The 10,670-nt window shown below is 37.9% G+C and overlaps 1 protein-coding gene across 1 annotated transcript; it reads left to right on the plus strand.

The window, feature by feature from the left end:
- The first annotated feature begins 231 nt into the window (after positions 1-231).
- LOC121637516 (adenosine receptor A1-like) lies at positions 232-10,283 on the plus strand. Its single transcript, XM_041981717.1, has 3 exons — positions 232-1,167; positions 7,363-7,657; positions 7,803-10,283. Exons 1-3 carry the CDS (start codon positions 827-829, stop codon positions 8,184-8,186), a joined length of 1,020 nt encoding a protein of 339 aa, XP_041837651.1. The 5' UTR covers positions 232-826; the 3' UTR covers positions 8,187-10,283.
- Positions 10,284-10,670: the final 387 nt, after the last annotated feature.

The following is a 10,670-nucleotide window of genomic DNA, read 5'->3' on the forward strand; positions in this document are numbered from 1 at the left end:
TCCACTCTGACTTTCAACCTATAACTTATTTTGTCTGGTGTATCAATTATCCCCACAGTAGCCCCTTTTTTGGAAATCTGGTCTGAATGCACAAGGGTCTAAATAATAAACAGCATGTGGCATTTTAGTGTGAGATGCACCTGTCATATAGATCAGTTTAGTCTCCTCCCACTGTGTCCACGCCCATAGAGGGCGAGTTTTCGGTCCCACTCGCCACTTTGCAAAAAGATAATGAGTCTTTATCTGAATCGCCTCACAGTCATCATAAACTATTTTATGCTTTCTCTTTGTTTTGTGTTTTATCTTAAAAATATTCAGTTTCCCAAAAGAAGACATTTTCCTGCCAAGAGTCCACCATGTCCATGAGATGGGGAAACACTAATGGATGGGACGAATGATGGAGAAATTCTTAAAATGACTCCAATAGCTGCAGGAACAGTGTTTGGGACTTAATACTTATTTTTCTTACCGACATTTGACGCATGCCTGACAATGAGGAAACCAGCCCTGTTTATCTGCTCTTTTGGAAGCTGTCTGTGAGTCATTCTGTTTCACGGTCCGTCCTGTCCCTCAGCCAGCCGGTCTACAGTCGGACAATTCATTCTCGGAATCTGGAGAAGTTATGCGTCTGGCGCACATCTGGGCTATATGTTTTCGACTAGATCCTGAAACAATCCAGAGCTACAGACTATGCCTCCTCTTTTGTGGGACGTTTAAAAAAATGCGAAACCTAAGTCAGGGTGTCTCAGGCGATACCCACAAACTCAAACAGGGAACTCCATCGACGTATTCAGGCTGAGCGCACACTCATCCAGCATCCGCGATCATGACTTCAGGTCTGCCCCCGTCTAAGGCTCTCTACATCGGAATGGAGGTGATGATCGCGGTGTCCTCCGTCATTGGGAACGTGATGGTGGTCTGGGCAGTGCGTATTAACCGGTCTCTGAGAGACACCACGTTCTGTTTCATCGTCTCCCTGGCCTTGGCTGACATTGCGGTCGGGGCTCTTGTCATCCCCCTCGCCATAACAATCAGCATCGGACTCCAGACGCACTTCTACAGTTGTCTGCTGGGCGCCTGCACAGTGCTCGTCCTCACGCAAAGTTCAATCCTCGCGCTGCTGGCCATCGCCATTGACCGATATCTAAGAGTGAAAATCCCCATGAGGTAGGCCTAAAGGTGAATTCAAATAGTTTTCAATATATTGTCTCATATTAGGAGCCTTTTGTGTCTGCACCGCTGCTTTTACTAAGGACACCCGCCAGAATGTCCGCGCCAGTGTGATTTTATCTTCAACTTACTGTAGGCTGATTTGTGATGTGCTTGGAGTTAGTTTATCGGATATAATCGGATGCCACAATAACGTGGTTTGATATAATCTGTGGGAAATTAAAACGAGTTATAAATCAGCGGTCTGACATTCACCAGTATGTATAACAACTTATCATCCTAAAGTATAAATTGGATCAAATAATGCACAATTCACAGTTGAAAAGCAGCAGGAGTAAGATGGATTTCATAAACCTATTATGCTGCAAAGTTATTTGTGTGTGTGCAACTCTCTGTGATAATTTGTTTTTTACTTGATTATTTCACACTTTTCTGTTTGATTGTAGAAGAGCAAATTTTGAAGTTGGGGCATTATCATCATTTTGCCCCCTTACAAATGCATTTATTCCACTGGGGACTGTAGTTTCCACTTAAATGTGTGTCATCTGACAACCAGTCTGGAAGAGTCTGTCAGAGAATGCATGATTGGTCAGTGGGCTCATGGTGACTGCTTTATGGATTGCATAATTTCTGAAATTGGCAACAAGCACACAAAAAAGGACACACACTTGTGCACACAGCTGACTCTGTCAGTGACAGGACACCAATGCAGGTTACAGTGACATTCCTCTGGAAGCATTTGCAAGTTGTGGTATATTCTATGAAAGATCTGATTGTTATTTATTAGTTCGGGACATGGTATCTCGTAGCAGTGACATGTTCTGAGATTTTACATCAATCAATAGTATTTTAAAATTTGTAAAATTAAAAAAACAAACATGACATGGCTGTTTGATATCTTAGAGCTTAATGATGAACATTAATATTAATACAAAACATGTTTTAATAATAAAAAAAAATACAAAACAAAAAAAAACAAACAAACAAAAAAAAAAAACAGGTTTTTGCTGTGTTTCTCAACTAAGAGAAGATATTTTATCTTCACCTCGTAGATGATCAGTTTACTACAAACTTCAATCTGGACAAGTTCAAATTACAGTAAATTGTATTTTACTGCATTGTTGTAATGGGAGCCAAAAACTGATTCACTCTCCCTGAACCTCTCCTGAGACTCAGAGACACAGTTTAAGCACTGATTGCTTTATATAGCTGAGGTGTTTGGGGACACGCTGGAATGATAAGGATGGTCTGTGATTTGCAAATGGCCTCGTGCCTTCCTGTTGGGCTTGGTTCTTGGACAGGATTTGCAGGTGGAACCCATGGGAGACAAGGACTGAAATCCCAGAGGAAAGTAGAGATAAAACAGTTGAGACAAAAAGCACATTTTAGCAGATGGAGAACTGATCTGTATGCAAGCAGAAAGACAAAAGCTTTAATAGCTGCTGTGCAGAGTTACAGCCCACAAGTCAAGCTAGAAAACACTGACATCACCATTGGTCTTTTAAAAATCCTTTCATTTGCTTGTCCTGTGTTGTGTGTTTGGCTTTTCCTGTATGGTGGAACTCATTTATATGTATACCTTATAGATCAAAAACTGGACTCAAGGGCAATGTGAGGGAAAAGAAAAAAAAAACGGACAGAAAAAAAGTTGGGCTCTTGCAACTTCTCTGTGTTCTTTATGTTTGTGCTTTAAGAAATTAACTCACAGCTGTGAGAAGAGCAATATCTGCCCAACATCATCCTGTTCATCTGTTTAAGTTTGCTAGGTGTCTTAAAAATAATAGTGCATTAAAAACACCTTCCCACAAGCATCTTTCATGGCTCATTACAACTAAATAACTTACATACCCATGCAGGCGAGACAGGATTGGTGACATTTGTCAAGATAAAATAGTACTGCTGACAGTTATGACAACTCCCAGATTCTCATTAAGCTGGAACACCTTTCCTTGTTTCTGCATGACATCAGTATCAGTGACAGATATGATAAAGAAAGTAAAACGAAGATAAAACAAAAACTACATTCTGATTATTTAAGTAAAGAGATAAGAAATATAGAACAAAAATGTCAACTGAACACAATATAGCAAAGCTAAGTAACTTTGTGAGAAAGGAATAAAAGATTTCCACCCTTAAAATGCCAAATTAACCCTTTAAAGCCTGACCCAAGAAAACATGGAGAAAAAGTAAAATATTTTAAATCTGAAGTCTTTATTTGGCCCTTAAACAAAATGTAAAAAAAATAATTCAAATAATTTTTGTATGTTTACAGTTTATTATAGTGTGATATGTCAAAATTATTGTAGTGAATTATTGTATTATTATTGTATGCACTAGGGGGCAGAAGACAAGTATCACAATGTGTACAACAGGGTTTTGAGTAAAGCTTTTAACATAAAGTGATGCAAAAGCTCTTAGAAACTATGGATGATACATAGAGCATTAAAGAGTAAAAAAAAAAAAAAAAAAAGTGTATCATGTACCATTATACCTCTGTTCACTGGTTTTGCTGCTGCAGACCTACTTGATCTGGTAGGTCAAGTTTGCTAAATGTAACTACTGTCACCTACCTTGGACAGATATTACTCAGTAAAAGATATTTAAGCCAGTTTGGCTGATTTCATTACTTTTTTATTTAAAAAACACAAAGGAAAACATTTACAAGTAGCTTGTGCTGTAAATGTATTTTTTAAAACCCTCAAAGACGTTAAATCTGTTACATTAGAGTCTAAACATGCCTCTGCAACCTATCTGCAGAGAGCCGTTGTTATACTGTTTTCCTACCACTTAATAATAATATCAAAAGTATGTGGAACAATTTGAACTGTGGGCTTTGTTTGGTTCTTTTGGTGATGTTTATGCTTTAGCTTTGCTTTGCGGTAGAAACAGAAATCATAGTGGAAGATTGCCCAGTGCAATGTTTATTTAGTTAAGCACTTAGGAGCAGTCTGGTCAGACATAATTTTTCTTATAGTTGTATTCACATATACACAGGTAAAGGACAGAGATACAATATGCATTTATTACTTGCAGTGTTTTCTTTTTGTGTAAGACTAAAAGTACATCAAGTAAGGTTATAGAGGGTTTTTCAATTATTACAATTTCCATAACCACAGATTCATTTTTCTATGTGTAGTGTAACAGCCAGGCTGTTTGCTAAGGTCTAATTGCACTCACAGGCATCAAGTGTAACAAGACTACCTTTGAGTTAGCAAAAAGCAGTGACACACTTCAAAATTAAGTCTCTTACATTTATCTGGGTGGCATGCAGTACAGATTATACTATGATGCTACTCATACCAGAGAGAGATACAGTATATAAAGCCCTTTTCACATTTTCACACATAAGATATGTAACATTGATGGTTTCATTGCCTGATAAAATGATGGCATGCTGTTATTCAAACACTGGTTTGCCCTTATTCAGAAATTTCTGTTTGATATAGTGAGATTAATCTGAAAAGCTGATCACATGGTAATTTAACCTATTACTGTCCATCAGACTGCTGCAATTCATGCTTGTAATGTGTTGAAAAAGATAAATCTGTGTTGCAAGGTCTGATCTCAGTCTGCCATTTTAAACAAGACAACATGTTCTGGTCAATGTTCAACTGCCACCAGATTCATGTAATAAAAGTTTAAAAGATGAGTAACAAAAGAAATGGAGAGTTTAAAAAAAGTAAATTGAAGTAGCAACAACAAAAAACCTTGCTAAGATAGTATTTCTTTTAAATAGTTTGTGTTGCATCTGTTAGTCTTGATACATGTAGTGAAATGTGTTTGGTGGATGAGAAGTAAATCGTGTAGAGTGCTTTACTGGTGAGTTCAAATTAGGTATTAAAACGCAACTGAAAAAGAAAGTTTACATTTTCCATTAAAATCTTTGCTCTGTCTTGTAGTTTTGAAGCGTTTTATTGAACTTACTTTTGTGTTTTTCCCATGCTCGTTTCTGCATTAACAGACAGTCAAATGTGATCCTTTTTTATGGATGCAGTTCAGTCCGGAAATGTTCATGAATTGCTCCACACAGGTGTCATAAGTGAAAGCAAACACCTGCATCATTCATTCTGGACTTTCTGCTGAGATTTTTCACCCAAACTGTTCTCCCACATGAACATTTTAAGGAGACAGTGGGGGCAGTTAGTATGGTTAAACGTTGCTGTGTGATATCAGTATTGCATATATTTGTATATATCCACAGTAGTGCAGAGGGAGTGGAAAGCAACATACACATCAGTAGAAAGAACACTGAAGCCATGATTCTTACCAGTATCCACACATGCTCCCATGCAGACAGACAGTAAATGTTCAGGAAGATTAGCTACCATGTTCACACTTACCCTGCCCCACCGATATTTAGGAGATTGTACTAGAAGACTGGGTTGAAAATCTCGATAAGTAATCAGGTGCATTTATGTGCACCCACGCCATTGCTCTGGAACATCTGTAGAACAATTTAGTACATGTGTAAAACATCTCCAACCTACTGGTATAATATCCAGTGAGACAATGCATGAATACAGCAAAAGTATCTTCCACAACATTAACTGGTTTTATGCTACAGAGTGCTCCAGACAATACAGACACACAGTAATCTGCTATTTTCAGCATGTTTATGTATTACATCAAGCCTGCTGTGCACTATAGACGCAGGTGTCTCCACACCCCCAACCCCTCTTCCAGAGCATATCTCCAGCAGAATGTGAAACACGTTTGTGAATATGAAAATAATTTTGACCAAACTGTCCACACTTTCTATCCACTCTCTATCCAGTGTTTTGCTAAATAAATCTGTTTTGCAGTTTTTTCTATTTTATTGCCTTAAAACCTGGCATTAAAAAAACATTTTGAGTAAACAAACAAAAGCAAAGATATTAAAAAAAGGATAAAACATATAAGCCTATTCATGCCAAATGTTATGACAAGAAGTTGCAATAATACAGTAACAGCTGCAAGTGTCTTGGGGCATGTCTCTAAGTTTGGCAGATGAAATTTATGACCACCACAGAAGGCAGAACTGCTCCATTTCTGTTCTCTGCATTGGTTCCGCAAGTGTACAGCAATACGACAGAATCACAATAAGATTGAGGGCTGACTGTAGACCCTTCTAAGGCATTTTTATGTTTCTACCACTACAGGGTTGTTTTTACAGTATGCTGAGGATCATTGTCAGGCTAAAATATATATGTATTATATTATTTGTCAAGATGGTGATATATACATATAGGTTTTTATGTGGGCACACAATATACATGTCATTTTCTTTGATGGTGAAAACGTTCAGTTTTAGTATTATCTGACTAGAGTGCAACTTGGTTATGTATGGTTAAGTATTCCAGATGCTTTTGGCAACCACCAAACACAGTTTCTTCTCTTTTTTGTTGAAGCAACAGCGTTTTCTGGGCACCTTTTTACAAAAGTCAGGTTTTGTGGAGTTGATGGATTAAATTACCCCTACGGACAAACTCTCCAATCTCTGAGGAGCCTTGCAGCTGTTTAAGGGTTACCTTTGACTTCCTTGTAATCTCTCTGAGTAATGCCTATTATCTTGTGTATTAGTTTTGGTAGTCTCCCTTCTCTTAGCAGTTTTCCTGTGGTTCCATATTCTTTTTTACAATAAAAGTACTCTGTGGGATATTCAGAGCTTTAGATACTTTCTTTTATAACCCAACCTTAAACTATACCTCTCAAGAAATTTGTCCCTGACCTTCTTAGCTTACTTTTCATTCAGCTGCTTGTTGGGTGGTGCTTCATGTTTCTGTGGCCTTTATTAAGTGTACATATACTACGATTGTGTGACATTTGGATTCCCCACAGATGTACTTAGCAGTATTAGATATTAATATTGAACTTCATAGCAAAAGAGGTGAGTATATACAGGTAATAATTGTCACTTTTTAATAATAATTTTCTTTTACAGGATTTTTATTCTCTTGGAATCAGCTCATTGATTCTCATTATTTTGTGTGAGTGTAGCACATAAAATGTAAAAACATAAGTACTGCAACAAAACAGAAAAATGGCAGGAGTTTTGTCAGAACTGAACAAATGGCTCTAAAAATATATCTCTTTTCTCCCTCTTGTCCTGGCAAAGCAGAAATAGTTAGATTTTAGCAGAACACACAATGTCATGCTGTATCTGTTCATAGAGCTTTTTTACTTAATGCATCATCTTCTCTCTTGTTGCCATAGCTACAAGCGAGTGGTTACCCCTCGGCGAGCTGGCACTGCCGTATTATTGTGTTGGCTGGTGTCCATCATAGTGGGCCTCACGCCCATGTTGGGTTGGAATAACCTGCAGCGTCTCCGTGACAATGGCTCCTTAATCACTGATGACCTGCTGGTGACCTGTGAGTTTGAGACAGTCATCAGCATGGACTACATGGTCTACTTTAACTTCTTTGGCTGGGTGTTGCCCCCTCTGCTACTCATGCTTGCGATCTATGTGGAGATTTTCTACATGATCCACAAGCAGCTCAACAAAAAGGTGATGCTTTTCCTCTTTTTGTGTTGGACATATATGTGATTGTTTTGTACAACATGAAGCTACAACAGTATTTTGCTATTTTGTCAGAACTGCCAAACTTTTAAATCCAAGTATTGACAATTATCTTTATTTTATCTTTGTATAGGTGACAGCAAGCCACACTGATCCCAGACGTTACTTTGGGAAGGAACTTAAATTAGCCAAGTCTTTAGCCCTTGTTCTTTTCCTCTTTGCAATCAGTTGGCTCCCTCTTCACATCCTCAACTGCATCACCCTCTTCTGTCCTGCCTGCAACAAGCCAATGTTCCTAATTTACATTGCCATCATTCTCACTCATGGCAACTCAGCTGTCAACCCCATCATTTACGCTTTCCGTATCAAGAAATTCCGCACAGCATTCCGGAAAATCTGGAAACAGTACGTGCTCTGTCAGGATCCAGTTGGTCATCTTCCCCAAAGAGGGAGCCAGAGAGGACAAAGTCATGAGAGGAGATTCAGGCAGAATGATGATGACGATGATGATGTGTGACCTTTAGCAGCTAACTTGATTGCTGTGTACCTGACTAGTTCCAATGCAGTGGTTTGTAAATGGGAAAGGACTCTGGCATTATTTCTATGCTTGAGGGATGGAAGGTCGGAATATCATTGATGGCACATAGGGACAAAAAATATATATATATTTTCTCCATCCAATGTGCACCAAGAAGAAAAGATTACAAATCAGCCTGGAAATCAGCAATCAGACTTACATATAGAAGAGACGGATTTCACTCTGGCTGACAAAATAACGGTGACAGTGTCTCATGGGAAAAGGGGCTTTTTGTGACTTTCAACACCAACCTGTTGGACTTGAAACAGTAAAATGTGTATTTGTAGCACATGTGGTAAAATAGTAGTTTGGCTTTACTTGTTGAACTAAATTAAACTTGGCCTTTTTGATGTGAATAATCTCAAATATTTATCCGTTTACAGTATGTACTACATTATTGTGATTCATTCTGTGGCCTTAAGAACAGGATATGTAATGAAGTATAATTGTGGCTAAATGTAATGTTGTAACAGTGGGAATTTGGGCAATCAGTAAGTTTGCACAGCCAGTTTGGTGCTTTGACAAAGTTTAGGATATGAGATGCATACTGCCTAAAAAATGGAAAAATATAACATCAGGATTTTTAATGAGCCCTTAGTTTAATAACCGCAAAGTTATTTAGCAAGTCAACAAGCCAATGGCTTTTACAGATGTGTGGTTCATTGCCGCATATTGAAGGTTATGCTTTTTAAATAATTGAGACTATTTGACTGACAGAAAACTAATAACAGCTAAAAGCTCTGAATAAAACAGTGGAAGAACTACTTGATACTTCTGATTGAATATCCAATATTGTGGAGAGGGGTTGAAAAAACCCCACTGATCCAGCAGTCATATAACTGTGGCCACATCAGAGTGTTTATATGAACAGTTGTATGTCTACTTAATGTTGAACTTTCTCCATCTACTAAACTGATCTTAAATTTCATCCTGCTAATGCTCCTCTTCTACACAAGTCAGTGGCTTTTTACATTTTCATGTTTATTTGAAAAAAAAAAAGTAACAGTAAAATATCATTACATATTCTCAGTCATTGTTTTACAGGGTGGACTTAAACTGAATGTTTTTGCCTTTTTAAAGTGAGTCATATTTGATGTGATTATACATGTTGAAATGGCACTGACGTCATGTATAATACTGTATGTAACCAATATACATAATGTAAATGGGAGATACTGTTGAATATTCATCTCATTGAGAGCAGCTGCACATCTCTGACAATTCCAACTGAACGTTTACGCATCTCTGTTTTTAGGAGTGAGCATAAATGTTGCTGTGTGTAAGCACTAACTTAAAATCATAAATGCACTGTGTGCATTAGCAGGTGCAGGCATAAATACAGTTTTTCTTTTAAATTTTTTGGGAGAAGTAGCATCTGTCGTTCTCTGAGGCTCTGCCAAGCCTGTCAGTAGTAAGAGGCCATCTTATCTGTGCATGTATTGTTCTTTGATTTTTGTCACTTAGCAGAGAATGGGCATGTGTGTGAAAAAAAGTTATAAATATGAATTCAGGGGAGGCCGAGTAACTTACCAAGAGTTTACATTGCTGAGGAGGCCAATATTAATGTGGGCCTTATCTTCTACTTGTTTATTTTGTACAGCTTAACAGCATACAGTGCAGACACGCATGCGTGAACACACATGAATGAATGCAGCCTCCCACACACACACACACACACACACACACACACAAATTCGGAAATGCACACATTATTTTGTTAAAAGGGACCGTAGGGACTCTCTGTTGACACAATACATTCCCTGCCCCTTATCCTAAACATTACCCTAACACCTGAATGCCAAACCCTAAACCGAACCACAACCTTATTCTAACCCTGAACCTTAAATCAAATCTTGACCCTAAAAAAATAATTTTGTTCCCAAATTCACATTTGCAGGAAGTCTCCATAAGAAGGTGTGTAGATTTTGGTCCTCATTATGAAATAGAAACGAAAACACACACACACACACACACACACACACACACACACACACACACACACACACACACACACACACACACACACACACACACACACACACACACACACACACCCCATCAAACAAGACTCACTGTTTTAGTGCTGCTGCTTTAAAAAATGTTTCCATATTATTCTTTTCTTACCTTGTTAATTGTGAAGTGTTTTTAAAGCGACTGTGTGTATGATTAAGTTGATATCAGTGGAATTCCTGCACTCAGACGATTATCATGCAAAATTATGATGAACTTGAGATGTAAATTTTCATCATTAACCAGCAGAGATCCTTGACATTAATCTTTAAGTGGATGGAGAGCAAATGACTGCAAAAGAAGAAAGGATTTGTTGCATATTAGCCATGTAGCACTACCAATTATTAATTTAAAAGCCTCTGTCAGAGCAAATATGTCCTGACTGTAATGAGACAAAAGAAAAAACAAAAAAAT

The sequence above is a fragment of the Melanotaenia boesemani genome, chromosome 3, assembly GCF_017639745.1.
Source record: "Melanotaenia boesemani isolate fMelBoe1 chromosome 3, fMelBoe1.pri, whole genome shotgun sequence".
Classification (NCBI taxonomy): domain Eukaryota; kingdom Metazoa; phylum Chordata; class Actinopteri; order Atheriniformes; family Melanotaeniidae; genus Melanotaenia; species Melanotaenia boesemani.

Bases quoted from the DNA above. Each gene is read 5' to 3' on its own strand.
- LOC121637516 (XM_041981717.1), top strand. From the start codon at position 827: ATGACTTCAGGTCTGCCCCCGTCTAAGGCTCTCTACATCGGAATGGAG. The intron at 1,168-7,362 runs GTAGGCCTAAAG...TTGTTGCCATAG, and splicing joins AGAGTGAAAATCCCCATGAG to CTACAAGCGAGTGGTTACCC. The intron at 7,658-7,802 runs GTGATGCTTTTC...ATCTTTGTATAG, and splicing joins ACAAGCAGCTCAACAAAAAG to GTGACAGCAAGCCACACTGA.